The 19794-nt window shown below is 38.3% G+C and overlaps 1 protein-coding gene across 17 annotated transcripts in view; it reads right to left on the reverse strand.

The window, feature by feature from the left end:
• Positions 1-19794, reverse strand: part of PUM1 (pumilio RNA binding family member 1) — a 125309-nt gene that overhangs the window by 83451 nt on the left and 22064 nt on the right. For all 17 annotated transcript variants that reach the window (XM_040227968.1, XM_040227962.1, XM_040227961.1 and 14 more), the window contains exon 3: positions 6582-6650. In XM_040227968.1, coding sequence (XP_040083902.1) covers positions 6582-6650 — 69 coding nt within the window. The remainder of the gene's footprint in view (positions 1-6581; positions 6651-19794) is intronic.

Raw genomic sequence — 19794 nt, forward strand, 5'->3', positions numbered from 1 at the left:
AATTAAAACAAGATAGAGTCCTCTTCCTCAAGATGGGACCACACACTCAGTTTGGGACCCACAACTAAGATGGGACCCACACAACCAGTCATCCTCGGGCTAATTTTAACTATTAAACTGACAAGAGAAGTGTCTCAGTATGCCAGTTATGGACAAGTTCCTTCTTTTATATGTTCCTAGAGTGGAAAATGTCATAGATGTGCATGTAACACAGAAAATAAACTATTTCTTCTACACATTTTGCTAAAATGAGGATCACAAAATCCATTAATCAACTAAGTGACAATGAATTGATTTTCTTCTTTTGGGTCCTCATCAGCAAAATAAAAGTAAACAAGAAAGAATTACACACAACAAAGTTTAATACAAGTTTGAACAAGAAATATAACAAGAGCAATTCCAATTTTCTGAACACCATTGCGTCTGGTTGTATAATGAGGGTATTCCCACGCCACAGCAGATGGCCCAAAGAATGTGTCCTATGCTTACAGCTACATTAAACAAAAGATCCTTTATAATAAAAGCCTTTTATACATAAGATTCAACTTGGATGATAACAGCATTGCTGATATGCTATTCATCTTGTGTACTCTGGTAAAATAATTATTGAATAGTTTGAAAATATAAAGATTTGCAGAACAGATTGAACAAATACTTTTCAGTTTTATCTGTTCCTCATCCTTCCCCTCTTCAGAACCCCACACCCCAGAGGATGGAAAAGTAATATGAATACAGAATACAATCAATATTTACTGAATTGAACTGAGCTCTCCTGAGGTTCCCTGGGGGAATTTCTGAAGTAAAAGGGAAAATAAAGAGGAACTGATACTTAGAAAAAAATATTTACTGGTAAACAATTCATTCAACACAACATTAGGCAGCCACTGTTAGCTAAGTGCATATTAGCTGAAGCCTCTGCCCTCAACAAACTTAAGTGCAAGGAAACAGAAAATATTTACACAAATCACATATATAAAATAAATTAGGGCCATAGAAACGATATAAACAAATGACTTGCTACTTGAATTTCCTCTGTAGGTTCTGGTTGGTGAAAGCAAGAACCTTTCATAGGAGAGCTGATAAGCAAAGCCGGATTTTTCAGTACTGGGTAGGCTCTGGACACGCAAAGTAACAGTGGGAAAGCTCAGGATCTATAGTAATAGAAGCTAGGTTTAAACAGCTGGCCCGTAATCATGTTAACCTCTGTAATCCATGTTTGTCCAGACGTCATCATACTGCAGGACCACTGTGAAAACTGTTAATGTGTGTGAAGTGATTAATAAAGTACCTGGAAATGGTATATGAAGATTGCAGCTATTATTATTTCTGAGCCTAATGAAACAGAACTTGAAGTCAATCCACATTTTGATATTTCTGATCTTAGCTGGAGTCACTTGACCTTAGAACTCACTTCCCTCATGTAAAAATGGTACTAATAGCTCTCAAAAATTTGTTGGAAGATTCACACAGGAAATGATATCAGTGCCAAAGTGTCTTGAAAAGTCTGTGTTACTGCAGTTAGTTAGCTTGCTTTCAAATAAAACATACTGATATGGATGAAAAAAATAAAAACTGAGAAAAAGGAGGGTAGAAGAAGAGAAATTTAATGAAGACAAACTAAGCAACATGTGGATCAGTTATCTCCTGCTTCAAAGAGGCATGTTTTACTGTATTCAAACATTCCAAGACAGCTCAACACATTCTTCCCAGTGCAGGATAGAAGGAAGATACTGGAATGAGTGGGGTTCCACACATGTCTCAAAGTCACAGGACAGACTGGGCACTAGGTTTCATATGTCACATGCACCCACATTCACAAGGTTAGAAAACACCTTCTTAATCAACCTTCTTTCTCAAAATGCCCAATCCTCATCCCAAAACTATTAAGAGATCCCAGAAACTTCCGAAACAATATTCATATAAAGGTCACTTCTCCTCTACACAATCATTAACAGAATACAAGATAGTTATTAACTTCCCTCCAGGTCACTTGGCCTGCCTGGCTATGTTTTCTCTACAGTAACCATTTCATTTTAATAACAAGATGTCAAAAATGCCCAACAATCAAATGGTATTAATACAAAGTGAACGGAACTAGGAACCTTTTACCATTCCTCTGCATACTCAAAAGCTGCGTTTTGTGGGGGAAAGGTGTGTTACACTGCTGGGTTGATATTTTTATATTAAGGCACCACAGGCTATATTTATTTTTCCCTCCCTGCTGCAAAAAAGGATCTTGCTACCAGACAACATATTCCTTTCCAAAATTCAATCCAGTTTAGAGTCAACTGAGTTACTTCTATGGGACTCTACCTGCAAGGAATTTACAGTGTGAGGTTAGCCCCTCTGGGGCTGTGGATCATAAAAGTGCTTTTAGCTAGCCCAAAGCCTCCCAGTTCTGTGAGCTACCAGGCCATGCTGAAAGATGTGGACCTGGTGTCCAAACTAGGCTCCTACCTGCCCCAGCTCCCCAGTCACCACCCTGCGAGCCCTGACGGACAAACACTTAAGTGTCTTATGCAGCTGCAGATGGTGAACGAGTCAGAGACCCCAGCGAAAAGCTACAAATCACTTCATCACAGTCTAAACACATCTTTAAGATACTCTCTGGCATATCCTAGAAAAAGCAAAACTATTCCAATGTTCTGTCTTTTTAAAGATAGAAATCAGGACAAACTTCAAGGATCTTAAGACTTAAAAGGGTCCTGGAAAACTATCTAGTCCAATATCTGTCTTACCCATGGAAAAAGAGCAAAGTCCAAAGAATATGAGTGTCTGAGGCAAGGCCGGAAGTGGTGATATAAGGGTTCTTCTTGTCCAGTGAGCTGCCATCCCACAAAGCTATACCTTTCCTTGGGTTTAGAACTCTTCAAAATATTGTCAAACTCCTTACTCTACAACCCATTCTGCTTTCTCACATTTATGGGCAGAATTCCTAAGTAATGCCTAATGAGAACCTACATCTATGTTTTAAGTATATCTCACTTTATTCTACTTCCAGGGAACGTGGTAGGATTCATTATTACTCCACATACAAAAGCACTTTCCAGATTTCATTCCTCTTGTTTACAAACTTGTCTATTACCAAGGGTAAGTTTTTCTATGCTTCAGTTTTCTAAAACAAAGATGAAGGGCCACATATCTAAAGACATTCCATTTATTCCAGAAATAATCACTATTATTAATGTCCCTGAACACTGTCAAGTAAACAATATGTAAAACATTAAGGAAACTTAAAAAGAAAAAGGTTCCTTGGTTTTCAAAAGGGAGAAAACCAATTATTCAGGAAAAAGTGTCTTTTCTGTCAAAGACTTGAAGTACTTTCAAATGAGAACCACTAACCTTTGCAAATCCATCCCTTTCAGGACATAAAGAGTAATAATGCTGCCCTCCTATATGCAGAGTAAAAAAGTCATGCAAGATCATAAGCCAAATAACCATGGGAGAAACAGAGCCCAGAAACATCAGGGCAATGAGCCTTCCTCAGTACTACAAAGATACACTCTTGAATACTCAACTACCAGAAATAATCTATGCCTTTAAACTTTTCAGAACTGAACTTAAAGTTGAATGAAAGGGGCTGCTAACAAGGATAGTAGATGAAATATCTGAAAATAATTTGTAGCCCTAAGCCTAACAGATTTTCTTACCTTCCTTTTTATGTGTACTTTTTACAACAGGAGGCAAGTAAAGCATTCATACTGTGTCCTTCAGCTATGAACAGCTGTATTTCAGACAACCAGCAAGGTTTGAAGGTGAAGTTTTAAATAGTCACTTCTGAGCAAGATTTCTAAGAAACACTCTAAATACAGCAAAGTGACTCTAGGAGTCTATTGAACACTGGCTTTGATGAGGGAAAAAGAATAACAAGAGCCAGGCAGCACTAACTTTACCAGAAATCAATTACTTTGAAAGAAGCCAATTCTCTGAATTCCAAAGATTCATACATTCTTGAACATAGGTATTATTTGCCCTAAGGAGGACTCTCACACAAGCACACAGACACATACAAATACAAATAAAATAACTGCAGCAAAAAAATACTGTGCTTGGCTTAGGCAATTTACTTGAAATTTTAGTGTTTATGTGGGTAAAGACTACATTTACACACATCCCCTCCCAGAGATGCTTTACTGTTTAAAGAGAAGGAAATTCAATTATTTTAAACCAATTAGAAACTTTTTTATTACAAAAACTTATTTTCTTCCTTTCTCTTTTGTGTCCATCTCCCTTTTATCTCTACAAAAACATTCTCCCAACCTACCCCTATATGAATCCTAACTAAACTATAGGATATTTCTCAAGTCCTATACCTCCTCCATTCAAGTAATCACAAACTAGTCTTGCCAGTACTGATCACTAACCTCCTCAGAACATGAACCACACACAAAAAAAAACAGTGCACACTTCCCGTCGTCATGTATATTCATTCCATGCTCAACCAGCTAAACAAAGAGTTCCTCGAATTCAAAAACTTCACTCCATACTTAGTTTGTTCCCTTTGTGCCTGGACACTGGGTTATGCTTTCAAAAACTAACTTCAGTTAAGTATCCGTATTTTGGGAGGGAAGTATATTAAACATTTTAAAAAATCCTCCCCCAAATATCTATTGTTATAAAGCTTTCTAAAATGAGATTTTTGCCATCAATTCTAAGTACTGGCTTTATTCACTCTCATGCTTTGGAGAGGTAGCCAGCTCCATCACTTTCTAGATTTATGACCCTGAGCAATTTAATTCATCTCAGCCTTTTTCTTTATCTGAATAAAAGAACCGTCCTGAGTTATTGATGAGATAATGCTTGCAAACCTCTTAACATCTGCCTAATAGGTGGTCAACAAATACTAGTTATTACTACTTTGTTAATAACGAGGAAAGAAGAAAGAAGAGTGACACTGCATTACTGTTGGAATGTATATTTTGTTTAGTTACTTACACAGGCCTACACGGAGGTCTGAGGAATTATATACAAACATCAAAAAAATGACATTTCTAACAGAAGTAAGGAGGGTGCAGTCGGGAGACCTTGGGAGGAAGGGACATTTTGAGAAGAAAAAAAACTGATTTTTTAAAATATTTTTGTTAATTTAAATAAAATTCACTTTTTGTTCATTGTTCTTTGATTAGAGTTAAGTCTTTAGAGATTTTGAAGTGTTGCTTACAAAACAGTAACGGTATTATTTTTATTTTGTATAACTAATTTTAAGACTAGGATTAGATTTTTGGTAGAGTGAACCAGGTTACCATCACAGGAATGGGGAAGCAGATAAATGCAGTTTCCCCACCTATACTTAGTATCAGATACATCTGTTAACTTTCAGTTCAAATTCTGCTCCAGAAATACAGTGAGAAAATCTTTTACTTAATAACCAAACAGGGTTTATTAATATGCACTGTTTCAATAATATTAGGCAAGCACCGGAAAACATAAGAACACCTACCAATCCAATCTGCAAACTCTAGAGGAAAAACAAAAACAGGCCACAAGATGATAGGACTTTGACCACAAGATGACTCAGAAGAACCAAGACAGCAAGAATCTTAGGATCAAAGCACCAAGACTTTAACTAATGCTCAGTCACAACGGCAGTCAATGAATATTTGTTATAAATCAGGAAAGAAAATTATCTTAATTTTGAGTCCTCAGAACCTAGCACAGTGCCTGAATCAAAGAATACTGGCTAAATTATTAATAACAAATGTATTTAATGAATGGTATAAAAGAGAATCCAGCATATACCTATTTTCCCTCCTTTAAAGCATTAAAATAGACATGGGAGCTTTTAAATATTAGATATACAAAAAATAAAACAGGGGAAAAAGAAACTCTCCAGAAACTCCAGAAAAAAACTCTCCAGAAAAAAACTGCCTATCACCAAAACACTTATTGTCAACATACAGAAGCACAAGAAATCAGCTGTCCTTGATCTATATTCCTCTTTTAGAATTATAGCAATCTTCACTATCAATATAACAGATGATAGTAAATATTATTTTCTGCAAATTTTAAACATTACAAACAAACCAAAATCCTTTTTTCTAAATTCTACCTGTGTAATGGGTGACTAGCTCAGGCCTCAATCTTCTGGAATTATTTATCAAAATACTCAATTCCTTCCTTCTTCACAATGGAACTGCAAACAACATCCTCAAAAGCTGCAACATCCTCTAAAAATAGGTTATCAACATACTGACTAGCAGCCAATCTAAAAACTCTTTCACTGCAAAAGAACCTAATGACTGAAAAATGAAGCAAAGGTAAGGACGTTTGATGCATATAAAACTAAGTTATTTTGTAAAATTTTAACACCTCAATTTCCAACTGACTGGTTAAGACAAATACTGATTAATTTGTGCTTATATTTTGGTTTTATTTTTAACATATTAGGCTGAAGTTAACATTCTCCTTATAATGAGATTGTTTTGGCAAAATTCTGCAATATCCCACTCCTATCATGAGGATGGCAACAAGGAAAAGCAAGCACATACTTCTGGAGACTAGATTCAGACACATTTGATGAGAGACAGCTCCAACCTTCCCTTAAAAACAGACCCACATTTCTGACACACCAATTTACTTACCTCTCCCATCGCTCTTCCCTCCAGAGCAAGTGCTTGAAAATCATGATTCAGTTCATCCATAGAACGTACCTAATGTTTAGAATAGAGGGAAAAGTTTCACATTAGCACCTTGAATTTTACATACACATTAAGTACAACTGAAAAGCTTTTCGATGTTTACTTTCACATATTGACAAGGAAAATAACAATAATCAAGTGACTAAGATTAAACATTCACTTACCTTTAACCATCAGGTTCAGCAATGACCCCTGCGCTTTCTCCCCTCCCAATCCCTCTTGCTTTCAAACATGAAAAACACAGAATCCAGAAAAAGAAAAAGGAAACGGCATCACACGAGAATTATGATAGCTATTGTTCATACATTTTAACTTAGTAACAATATGTTGAAGGGCAATAATATATGTAGATGATTATGTGATCTAAACCTTGTTACTGGCTCAAAGACCACAGTGCTTGTCCACAACTGTGAACAGTTAAGTACAAATTAGGGGATTCATTTGATCCAAGCTAGTGTGTCTTTGACAAACATCAGGGAAAGGCACTACAGACTACATAACCGAGTGCCCTCGACATTTCTCCAAATTGGAAGATCTCTGGGAGTGCCTAGAATCTCAAAACCAGGAGGAAAAAACAGCAAGTATCACAAGAATCCCTTCAAAGTTTACCTAATTAAATGTACTACCCACATCATAACATTCTAGACTTCAACTAACTCATCTTCAAAGTGATTCAGTTCAGTTCAGTTCAGTCGCTCAGTCATGTCTGACTCTTTGCAACCCCATGAATCGCAGCACGCCAGGCCTCCCTGTCCATCACCAACTCCTGGAGTTCACTCAGACTCACGTCCATCAAGTCACTACTAGAAGGTAATATTTAAGAGCAAGAATGAAGTGTGGAATAGATTACACAAAACAGTCATAATTCAAAAACCCTTTCTTGTCCAACTGTCTACTGGACCTCTCAATTATAAGCAAGAAGCCACCTTTGCTAAGGCTAGAGTACAGTCCCTCGTTTATTAAAAAGGAAAGCTTTCCAGCTTACCTAAGAAAGATGGCTGACTGCCTGAAGTGGAACTTTCCCAAACCCCCTCATCTAATCATCACTACCTCCAAATGTATGTGTACAATGTCTAGCACTGGGTGAATGCAAAGAGCCAAACTAGAGCCAGGCAGGGAGAGAGTAGAGTATGGAACATGAACTGGAATAAGCTGGAGGGATCAATTTAAGAATTTTGTTAGTATGCTGCCTGTATACCACCCAATAATCCTAATTCTACCAAGGTGACAGTACATAAAAATACACTCACATTGTTCTGAATTATACATTTTCAAGACTCAATGCTACAAATGATATACTGTGTCACTAAGATGTAACAGCTTTGGGATGCTTGTCAAAAATGTAAATTTATAAAATTCAAAATAGGCTCAATTTAAGCCATATAAGAACAAAGAGACATAGAGATAAGACTTGTTACTATAGTAAACAGTTTCAAAGGGCCTTGAAACAGAAGCTAGGGTCACAATGCAAGCCATTTACATTATTCAGGTAAGCACACTGAATAAGCTCCTAAACTTCAGGTGGTAAAATTAAGAGGGGAGATGAGGACAGCATCTTAGCTATAAACTCTACAAACAATAGGTAAAATCAATTTTAACCTTCAGGACAAATTAACATTTACAAAGCATGTAATTTAAACACATATAAAGTTCTATATTATTAGTAGCTCTTCCTATGGAATCTATAAACATGCTTTTAACTAGACGCTAGGAGTTTCCCGAAAATCCAAAAACCTACAAATAGTTTTAACCAAGAATGTTGGAATTCTATTTATGTCTCCCAAGAAAAAAGTAGGACTGGCTACAAAAATGAAAAAAAGGGCTTCCCTGGCGGTCCAATGGTTAAATATCCACCTGCCAATGCAGGGACATGGGTTCAATCCCTAGTCCAAGAAGATCCCAAAAGCTGCGGGGCAACCGAGCCTGTGCATCACAACTACTGAAGCCCACGCACCTAGAGCCCGTGCTCTGCAACAAGAGAAGCCACCGCAATGAAATGCCCTTGCGCTGCAGCTAGAGAGGAGCGCCCAGTCGCTGCAACTAGAAAATGAGAGAAAGCCTGAGTGCAGCAATGAAGACTCAGCACAGTCAAAAAAATTTTTTAATTAAAAAATGAAAAAAGAAAGTGGGAATGGTAAGGAAGGTAGAGAACATGCAATGTGCATATTGATGTTATCATCACAACAATCTCACAGTAATTAATTATTCCTAAAGATTAGAACTGAGCCTCAGAGAAACTGTTCAGTCATTTCAGTCGCTCAGTCATGTCCGACTCTTTGCGACCCCATGGACTGCAGCATGCCAGGCTTCCCTGTCCATCACCAACTCCCAGAGCTTACTCAAACTCATGTCCATCGAGTTGGTGATGCCATCCAGCCATCTCATCCTCTGTCGTCCCCTTCTCCTCCCAAGAACAGTTTCTCTGTCACCCATTGTTAAGCAGGGAAGTGCACTTAGATGGCATTTCCAGGATCTAAATCCAGGTGTTCCAATTTCTGTGCACTGTCCTTTCTATGTCACCAAGCTACACCCAGGGCAGCCACAGGAAGATGCCACCCCCAGACAGAAGTGCCTTCACAGTTTCTGCTAAGGGCTTTGACAAGGGTGTTCTCTTGGTATTCTTGCCTTTCCTTTCCAACTGTCTCTTCCCCCTACCTTCAAAATTTGCCCATCCTGCTCTCACAGCAATTTCCATCCCTTTCTATACTGCCTTCCACCCGCTCTTCATTCTCTTTTCTACCACATTTTATTTGCTGGCTCGCTCACTCTCTTGCCTCTCCTGTCTCCCTCTCTTTAGCTCTCTGTTCACCTCAAGCTCTTCCTCTTTTGGAGCGTCTGTCTCTGCCTCACCTACAAGGTAAACCACCCCTTCTCCTACCTCCTTTAGACAATGAGAATGAAGCTCTCTTTCTCAAGTCTGCTTTGCTTGTACAGAAACCATGTGCCCACGGTCAAGTGGAGAAGATAAACCAAGTCACTCTCACAGGCGCTTTTAACAAGTCAGGTATTTCTTGTTTATAATGGGAGCCGTACTTGGTGTGATCATCAGCATAAGGCAGACTCCACGTAACTCTTCCCAGAAAACAAAACTAATCATCAGAAGCAGCTCAGGAATCAAGAGAAATCGAGTGATGAAAACTCAGATTACTGTAAGAAACTTCATGGGCAGGTTAACGAAGAAACTAAGAAACTTATTCTATTATGAAGGAGAAAAGCTAGCTGTAAATTATAATCAGAGAAAATGCTCCCATCAGGACAGAACTCTCTTTAAGTTCTTGTACAGCTATACTTCCCCCCTTTCTCTAGTATTCAGTCTGAGTGATGAGTTAATGTTAGGGTTTCTTTAATTAAAAGTTTACTAATTTGTGGCTCAGCTGGTAAAGAATCCGCCTGCAATGTGAGAGACCTGGGTTTGATCCCTGGGATGGGAAGATCCCCTGGAAAACAGAAAGGCTATCTACTCCAGTATTCTGGCCTGGAGAATTCCATGGACTTTACAGCCCATGGGGTCATGAAGAGTCGGACACAACTGAGAGACTTTCACTTTCAATTTCATCTTCACTTTTGCTGAATGTCTATGCTGCTGCTGCTAAGTCGCTTCAGTCGTGTCCGACTCTGTGCGACCCCAAAGATGGCAGCCCTCCAGGCTCCCCCGTCCCTGGGATTCTCCAGGCAAGAACACTGGAGTGGGTTGCCATTTCCTTCTCCGCTGAATGTCTATAAGACTTCCTAAATAATTTATTCCCTTTGGTTTCCCAAAACTACTTCCTATTTTTGTCTTTGGGCTACTGGCCAGTTATTCATCTTACACCCATCCAGTTTCTCTACTGCTGCCCCTCCCTATAAAGGCATCTCTTACTCCCTTTTACTAAAGCCACAAAGTAAGACCTTAGGGTCTGACCTACCTCATATCCCTCATCCCACCCAAGAAGGGTCATCTGTATAAACGACCAAGCTTCTGAGTTTCCTTTCCATTTCCCAGATCCCAGAAATTTCTTTTGTAAGCCTTCTATTTCTACCAAGGATCTTGTCCTAACCAAAATCAGAATTTCGAAAATAAGTTGGTGTTTTACCAACATGCTGCTAAGTCACTTCAGTCATGTTCGACTCTGTGCGACCCTGTGTACGGCAGCCCACCAGGTTCCCCCGTCCCTGGGATTCTCCAGGCAAGAACACTGGAATGGGTTGCCATTTCCTTCTCCAATGCATGAAAGTAAAAAGTAAAAGTGAAGTCACTCAGTTGTGTCCGACTCTTCACAACCCCCCATGGACTGCAGCCTACCAGGCTCCTCCATCCATGGGATTTTCCAGGCAAAACTACATAGCAAGTTATAAAATCAAAATAGATAGCCCAAAACTATACATCACATTTGGAAAATGAAAAACTAAGCAAATGCATCACTTTATAAATCTTTAAGAATGATAGTCAAAACTGCATTTCTTGAGAAGCCCTACTCATCATACCCAACATCTCATACCCTTATCAGAATCAATGAACTTCACTATTTCCATCTGTAAAACTGAGGTAGCACTGACTACTTGACACACTTGCTATCAATATTAAATGAAACAACATGTCCAATACTTACTAGGCATGTATTCAACTACATCCACTTCACAGTTTCTTCTCTTTAAGTTACTGGAATGTCTTCACACATCCATCTTTTTTTTTCCCTATCCTCAGTTTTGGTCATTCCGGGAAGGGGAGCCTCTCTCTCTACAGGTCAGCATTGTCAAAATCAATATTAGAAGCACCTAGATCACATTATACACATCTAACTTACTTTCTAAAACCTAGCATTTCAAAGTAAAACTAATTTTTCTCTTCTTGATTCTCAGCCAAATCATCAATTCAGAGAAATTTCCATTCTCCATTCTAATCAGTACAGAAACTTCTAAAATATGAAAATAAAAATCACCACAAGTTAAACCTCAGGTTCTTTGTTTTCATTTAAAAAAAAAAAAAAAAAAAAACCTTCTCAAATTCCTTCATTCCTTGATTTCCATACCACTATGATCTCGTGGTTCTCCTCCTACTTCTCTGCTTCTCTGTTTAGATTTCTGATTTCTGTCTTTCTTTTGCCCAGCCAAAATTACAGTCAAAGAAAACAAAACCTGAAATTTAGACTTGGGTACAAAGTAATCCAAATGTAAGAAATTAATGATCCAAATATGTAACAAATTAGTTTATAAGATTTTTAAGCAGATCTGTATTCAGTTCAGTTCAGTCGCTCAGTCGTGTCCGACTCTTTGTGACCCCAGGAATCGCAGCACGCCAAGCCTCCATGTCCATCACCAACTCCCGGAGTTCACCCAAACTCATGTCCATCGAGTCAGTGATGCCATCCAGCCATCTCATCCTCTGTCGTCCCCTTCTCCTCCTGCCCCCAGTCCCTCCCAGCATCAGGGTCTTTTCCAATGAGTCAACACTTTGCATGAGGTGGCCAAAGTACTGGAGGTTCAGCTTTAGCATCAGTCCTTCCAATGAACACCCAGGACTGATCTCTGTTAGAATGGACTGGTTGGATCTCCTTGCAGTCCAAGGGACTCTCAAGAGTCTTCTCCAACACCACAGTTCAAACCCATCAATGCTTCAGTGCTCAGTTCTCTTCACAGTCCAACTCTCACATCCATACATGACTACTGGAAAAACCACAGCCTTGACTAGACGGACCTTTGTTGGCAAAGTACTGTCTCTGCTTTTGCTGTCTACATTGGTCATAACTTTCCTTCCAAGGAGTAAGCCCCTTTTAATTTCATGGCTGCAATCACCATCTGCAGTGATTCTGGAGCCCAAAAAAATGAAGTCTGACAGTTTCCACTATTTCCCCATCTACTTCCCATGAAGCGATGGGACCAGATGCCATGATCTTAGTTTTCTGAATGTTGAGCTTTAAGCCAACTTTTTCACTGTCCTCTTTCACTTTCATCAGGAGGCTCTTTAGTTCTTCGTCACTTTCGGCCATAAGGGTGGTGTCATCTGCATATCTGAGGTTATTGATATTTCTCCCAGCAATCTTGATTCCAGCTTGTGCTTCCTCCAGCCCAGCGTTTCTCATGCTGTACTTTGCAGGTAAGTTAAATAAGCAGGGTGACAATATACAGCCTTGACGTATTCCTTTTCCTATTTGGAACCAGTCTGTTGTTCCATGTCCAGTTCTAACTGTTGCTTCCTGACCTGCATATAGGTTTCTCAAGAGGCAGGTCAGGTGGTCTGGTATTCCCATCTCTCTCAGAATTTTCCACAGTTTATTGTGATCCACACAGTCAAAGGCTTTGGCATAGTCAATAAAGCAGAAATAGATGTTTTTCTGGAACTCTCTCGCTTTTTCGATGATCCAGCAGATGTTGGCAATTTGATCTCTGGTTCCTCTGCCTTTTCTAAAATCAGCTGGAACATCTAGAAGGTTACAGTTCATGTATTGCTAAAGCCTGGCTTGGAGAATTTTGAGCATTACTTTACTAGTATGTAAGATGAGTACAATTGTGTGGTAGTTTGAACATTCTTTGGCATTGCCTTTCTTATTTACTAGCATTTATTTATTTACTGGCCTTATTTATTTACTAGCATTTCTGTCCTTGGATTACTGTCCCTTAACTGCTTGGGGTGTCTTTACAATGAATGTCCCTTTACTTGAGCCAGTTTGACCAGTTCTCAGCTGCTTTCAAACAAGAACCAAACTCTAACACAATAGGTATCACTGAGTTGGTTATTAATGAAATCACACTGGAAGTTTATATTTTAAAACAGACCTACGTACTGCACTTGGAAAAATTAACTTCCCAACAAATAAACACTTGTCAAAATATTTTCTCTAACAGACATGTTTTAAGACACCTGCCTAGAAAGGGCAACTTCATGATTCCTACTACCTCTGGCCACAAATAACTATATGAAAAGTATTCTTCTAAATGGCCAAACTCCTAGTATCTAGTATCAATCTGAAGAGAAATCATAAGCTAATCAGATTCCTCTTAGCATTTGGGCCAGAAAGCTATGGATAAAGTGAAATTCGCTAAAGATCTGGCAGTTGGAGCTGTCACTTTGGGTCAAGTATAACCTGGTGAATAAGCAGATAGTCAACATAGAGAAAGAATGTGCAGGAAAAAAAAAAAAATCAGAGACAAGAGACTATAGAACCCCTATGGAAACAGCCTCCTGGTGCCCCTGAGGCCCATGTATACATTTCCTACTCTGGGATTCGAAGAGAATCCCTGGTGTTCTTTCATTTAACACCCTGAAATTTTGCTACCTAGAACAGACATCTATAAGTTGAGACTAAAACTGCCCTTAGTAGAATATTTATTTCCTCAACCACTGAATCTCAGTTATCAGGCACTTTTCTCCTCCACACCTACCTTTGTTCCCCTAGAGGATTTTTGCAAAGGCAATCCTAGATCACAATGGCTCAATTTCACTAACACAGATCCAGAACAATACAAGCAGAAGATCTGGTGCCAAAAATCATTACGGGAAGGAGATACCAGTGAGAAAGGGCCAAGCAAATGCAGGAGAAACTTGAGCAATGAGAAGAAATGGAATGTGAGAATTAACCTAATTTGAATTTAATCATTAAGGGAAAAAGGCTTCGCTGGTGGCTCAGACAGTAAAGAATCTGCCTGCAATTCAGGAGACCTGGGTTCAGTCCCTGGGTTGGGAAGACACTCTGTAGAAGGAAATGGCAATTTACTCCAATATTCTCGCCTAAGAGAATCCCTATGGACAGAGGAGCCTGGCAGGCTACAGTCCATGGGTCATGAAGAGTCAGACATGACTGAGCAACTAAGCACAAAGCACATTAAGGGAAAAACACTTAATAAGTCTGTTCCACACCATCTTCTGGTCTATTATATCTGTATTATAAACAATAAAACAATAAATATTTACTGAAACTTATGTTGTGACAGGCCCTGTCCTATAAAAATCCTTTTATGCTGTATGATCTCTTTAACAGTCCTAACAATCTGAAAATGCAAGTACTTTTATCCCCATTTTGTTAAGAAAAACAAAAAGTTATTACATTGCTATAGTAATACATAACTAAATCAACAGTATTCTTGATTACTGGGAAAAACCAGAAACAAAAAACTCTTTTAGCTCGGGAGAATGCAAACCCTACTACGTGATGCTATTTATTCACTGTCAATAACAACACTAAATACCAGTATATTTACTGAGTTTTCAAGGCACTGAACTGCAAAATTATTCCAGTTTATAGATGAGGTATAATCTGTCCAAAGTCACAGAGCAGAAAGATCAAAAGTGGAATTCAAATTCAGATCTCTAACTCTTTTACTATCACTTCTATCTTTTCTCATTAAAGACAAGCACAAAGGACACAGAACACCTGGCTTAAACAACTGTTGTTCCAGAAACTGATCACTGTACTATTTTTATAGTCCCTTCCATGATAACACAGCAGGGTAGGGCAGGAATGAAGTCACCACAGCAGCCAGAATTAGGTCAAAGTTTTGGTTTTCTATTATTATTTATCATTTCAAAACTGCTACTACCTTTGGCAATTAAATACCATTGAAGTTTTAGATCATCTAATGTGTTGATGGCATTCAGACTGGATGGTTAACCAACCAAAAAGATAAACTATCCGTTTATCAAAGCAAATCAGTTATCAAAACTGATTTGCTACTGTACTATATTATAATATATACCTCATGTAAATGTCAGCACTTCCTAAACATAAAATGATTTACAAATTGAAAAGAATAAATATTTCAGAAGCAGTTAATGAACCCTATGATACTAGTGACCTTTAAATATAAAAACCTCACAATTTCTGGTTCTTTTTCTTAATTTTACCAATCATGATCAAGCTGAAATCAGTAATGAGAGCAGGCCACTTTAATTAAAAGAGAGAAACTAATTAATATGATGAAAGAACCCAATCTAAAAAGTATAAAACTAAAGACAATGATATATCTTTATCTCTGCATGTCTGGCAACTACCACCCATAGTGATCTATCTGAATGGTATACAGCTGGCTTCCAAAAGAAATAAATCTGACAACACGCATCAGGTTTTACAAATGTTCACGCCCTTTGATCCCGTAGTTCTACTTCTAGAAATTCATCTGAAGCATACAACCAGAAACATGGGCAAAGATTTGTTAACAAAGAACCTTCAACATGGCTTTGTCTTAGGGAAAGTGGTTTAAAAAAAAAGTTTAAATACAACAGGAATTATTAAATTCCACAGATATGCATTTACAGAATTTTATGCAGCTATTTCCAAGAAGGCAATAGCACCTCACTCCAGTACTCTTGCCTGGAAAATCCCATGGATGGGGGAGCCTGCCAGGCTGCAGTCCGTGGGGTCGCTAAGAGTCGGCCACGACTTCACTTTCACTTTCACTTTTTACTTTCACGCACTGGAGAAGGAAATGGCATCCCACTCCAGTGTTCTTGCCTGGAGAATCCCAGGGACGGGGGAGCCTGGTGGGCTGCCGTCTATGGGGTCGACAAGAGTCAGACACGACTGAAGCGACTTAGCAGCAGCAGCATGCAGCTACTTAAAACAGTTTTGAAATTCTTAGAATATGTTTATGTGTAAAGATTCTGTAATAGGCTACAAATCTGTACATATAAAAAAGAGTATGTATTTCCACAGAGACATGCAGAAAATAAGAAAGTAATATATTCAAATGTTAATTTGTAACTTCTTCAGTAGTTTCTACATTTTCTATAATACCAATGAAACAACTCAGAATCTTCTGAAAATAACTTAACATTCATGAAGTCTTTTATATCAATATCTTTCAAAGTAATAACCCTATTCTAGAAACGTCTTAAATAACTAAAAGAAATGAGAGGAAAAAAATAAGCAGTGAGCAAAGGTGCTCATTGTGCACTTCTCTTTAACAATACTCAGTAAATAAAAAGGTTATGGTGTACTCAGAAGCTGTTTCTACAGAGACAGGATTCTCCTTCTATGCCATACAAAATAACTGTTATCACAGCTAGTATTTATTAACTGTGTACTAGGCAGCAAAGTGCTTTCATTCTCAAACTATGAAATAATTCCTAATTATCCTCCATTACTCACTTTTTTTAATATAGGAGGAAACTGAGGCAGAAAAAGGTTAAATAACTTTTCCAGAGTTACACAGACAAGCTGATTCCAGAGTTTGACTCTGAACCAGTGTCTGGTATATTAGGGATCAAAATGTTTTGAGGGTACTCCAACTGTTTAGGCCATGAAGTTGCACTAGATGAAAGCCTGCTGGAAACCCAAAAATGGAAAAAGAGATGACTAGATTACCCTGTTACTCAGCTCAAAATATGAAAATATAACAACCCATACAGCCCATCTCTGGCTAAAGCTCAAGGATTCCTCTTTGTTAATACAAGGATAATCAAAAGGAGACAAGGAGTATTGGGACTACAGAGAAAAAACTACTTAACCAAGGAAAGGAAATCTCAAGATATTAAAGAGAAGACTAAAAATGATCTACCTGTTGAAGGAGAGAATAAATAACAGGTATATAGACAAAAATTCATAGCAAATTTTAACATTCACAAAGCAGGAAAGAGTAATAAGCTGAATAATTAATGACGCAAACAAAACTGAGAAGTCAATCTGGAGGAAAAGGACACAGATTCAAATAGAAGACAATTGAAAAAAAAATCAAACATCCATCAACTGATAAACGTATAAACAAAAAATAATATACATCGTACAAAGGAATATTATTCAGGCATAAAAAAGAAATGGAGTACAGGGAATTTCCTGGCAGTTCAGTGGTTAGGACTCCACATTTCCATTGCATAAGGCACAAGTTCCATCCCTGGTTGGAGACTAAGATCCCACAAGCCATGCTTGCACAGCAAAAAGAAGGAAGAGAATGAAGTACTGATACATGATACAATATCCATGAATCTTAAAAATATGCTAAATCAAAGAAGCCGGACACAAAAGGCCACATATTATATGATCTCAGAATAGGAAATATCCATAATAAACGAGACAAGAATAGGTTTGTGCTTGCCAAGGACTTAGGAAAGGAGGAAATAAACAATGTCTACTAATGAGTACAGGGGTTCTTTTGGGAGTGCTAAGTGTTCCAGTGTTAGAAGCATGATGGTTGCTTAGTACTGCAAACATACTAAAATCCACCAAAGTGTAAATTTAAGGGTAAATTTTATGATATGTGAATATCTTATAACAATAACACTGTTATTAAAAAATAGGAGATGGCAAACACTTTCTATAACAGATCAAGAAATAAATAATACAGGCTTTCTGGGCTGCATGGCTTCCCTGATGGCTCGGCAGTAAAGAATCCATCTGCAACACAGGACACACAAGGGACACAAGGTTAGATCCCTGGGTCTGGACAATTCCCTTGAGAAGGAAATGGCAACGCATTTAGTATTTCTTGCCTGAAAAATCCCATGGACAGAGGAGCCTGCCAGGCTACAATCGCAAAGGTTGCAAAGAGTTGGACACAAATAGGCACCTGAGCACATAACACTGAGGGCTAGACAGGGTTTTTGTCATATATTCTTTGTTTTTCAGTTTCACGCATGCACGCATGCTAAGTTGCTTCAGTCATGTCTGACTCTGTGCAACCCTATGGAATGCAACCTGCCAGGCTCCTCTGTCCATGGGATTCTCCAGGCAAAAACACTCGAGTGGGTTGCCACGCCCTCCTCCAGGGGATCTTTTTAACCAAGGGACCGAATCCGTGTCTCTTATGTCTCTTGCATTGGCAGCAGGTTCTTTACCATTAGTGTCACCTGGAAAGCCCTTTTACTTTCAACTACAAACTTGAAAATGTAAAAACCATTGTTAGCTCAAGGCCGCAAGCTAGATTTGGCAGAGGCTATAGTTTGCCAAATTTGGTTTAAAAATAAGTCATTCCTTTTATGTTTACAAGTAATGTGTACTAAGTTAAATGATCCACAAACTAAGCAAAGATCTCTTATCAAATTTATAAATGGAACTTCCACAAATGTTATTGGATAAAGGGAACATACAGAAACTAGCAATCAGAACTTAGTACTTTTATTAAAAATTAAGATCATATAAAACTAAGAATTAAACACCACATTAAAAAATAAAGATAGCTGCTCACATGAAAATACATTGAATACCATTAGTCATCAGGTAAACACAGATTAAAATCACAATGAAAGATCATTACATATGTATCAGAATGGCTAAAATAAAAACCAGTAATACCACCAAATGCTAGTAGGGTGCAGAAAAATTGGATTATTCCAACATTACTGGTCTAGAAAACAATTTGGCAGCTTCTTAAAAGACTAAACGTGGAACTACCATATTACCCAGCAACTGGACTCCATTCTCATGTTCACACAAAAATTTGTACATGAATGTTCACAGCTTTATTTATAATAATTAAAAAATGGAATCAACCCTCATGTCTTTCCACAGGTTAAAACCCTGCACCTGCAGTGCATCTACACCACGCACACGGCGCAGCAATGAAAAGAGGGCCCCCCAGGCAGCCGCTTGGGTGGGGCTCCAGAAAAGGATGCGGCGCAGGGAAGGCCCCTCAAAGGCTGCAGACAGCATGACTCCATTGCCATAACGTTCCTGAAATGACAAAACTGTGGAAATGGAAGACTGGATACATTAGTGGTTGCGGGGAGGCCCCTACAGCCCTACAAAGGGAAGGTGGGTGTATTTAAAAAGGGCTACTCAAGGGTTCCTTGTTTAAGAGCTACTTAGTACTTTGTGGTGGCAGGAATATGAATCTAGCAGATCGTAAAATTATACAGAACTTCATACATACACATGCATCCAAATGAGTACAAGTAACCCTGGAGAAATGTGACTAGGACTGGATGGATTTTATCAATGTCAATAAATTAGTGTGATGCTATAGTACACAACGTTACCTGCAAAGGTTATACTGTAAAATGATACCACTAGGGGAAACAGAAAAAAGTATACAAACGATCTCTCTGTATTATTTTTTACAACTACAGGAATCAACAAATAACTAAGTCAAAATTATAAATTAAAAAAAGATGACTGCTATGAAGAAATAATGAAGACACAACTTAAAATAATTCCCAAGGAAAAATCTAAAATAATCAAACGTAACCAAAGAACCATCCTCAAGCTATAAAACTATGCAGATCAAAAGGTCTCACCCACAGAGTACACAA

The sequence above is a fragment of the Oryx dammah genome, unplaced genomic scaffold (genome assembly GCF_014754425.2).
Source record: "Oryx dammah isolate SB20612 unplaced genomic scaffold, SCBI_Odam_1.1 HiC_scaffold_27, whole genome shotgun sequence".
NCBI lineage: Eukaryota > Metazoa > Chordata > Mammalia > Artiodactyla > Bovidae > Oryx > Oryx dammah.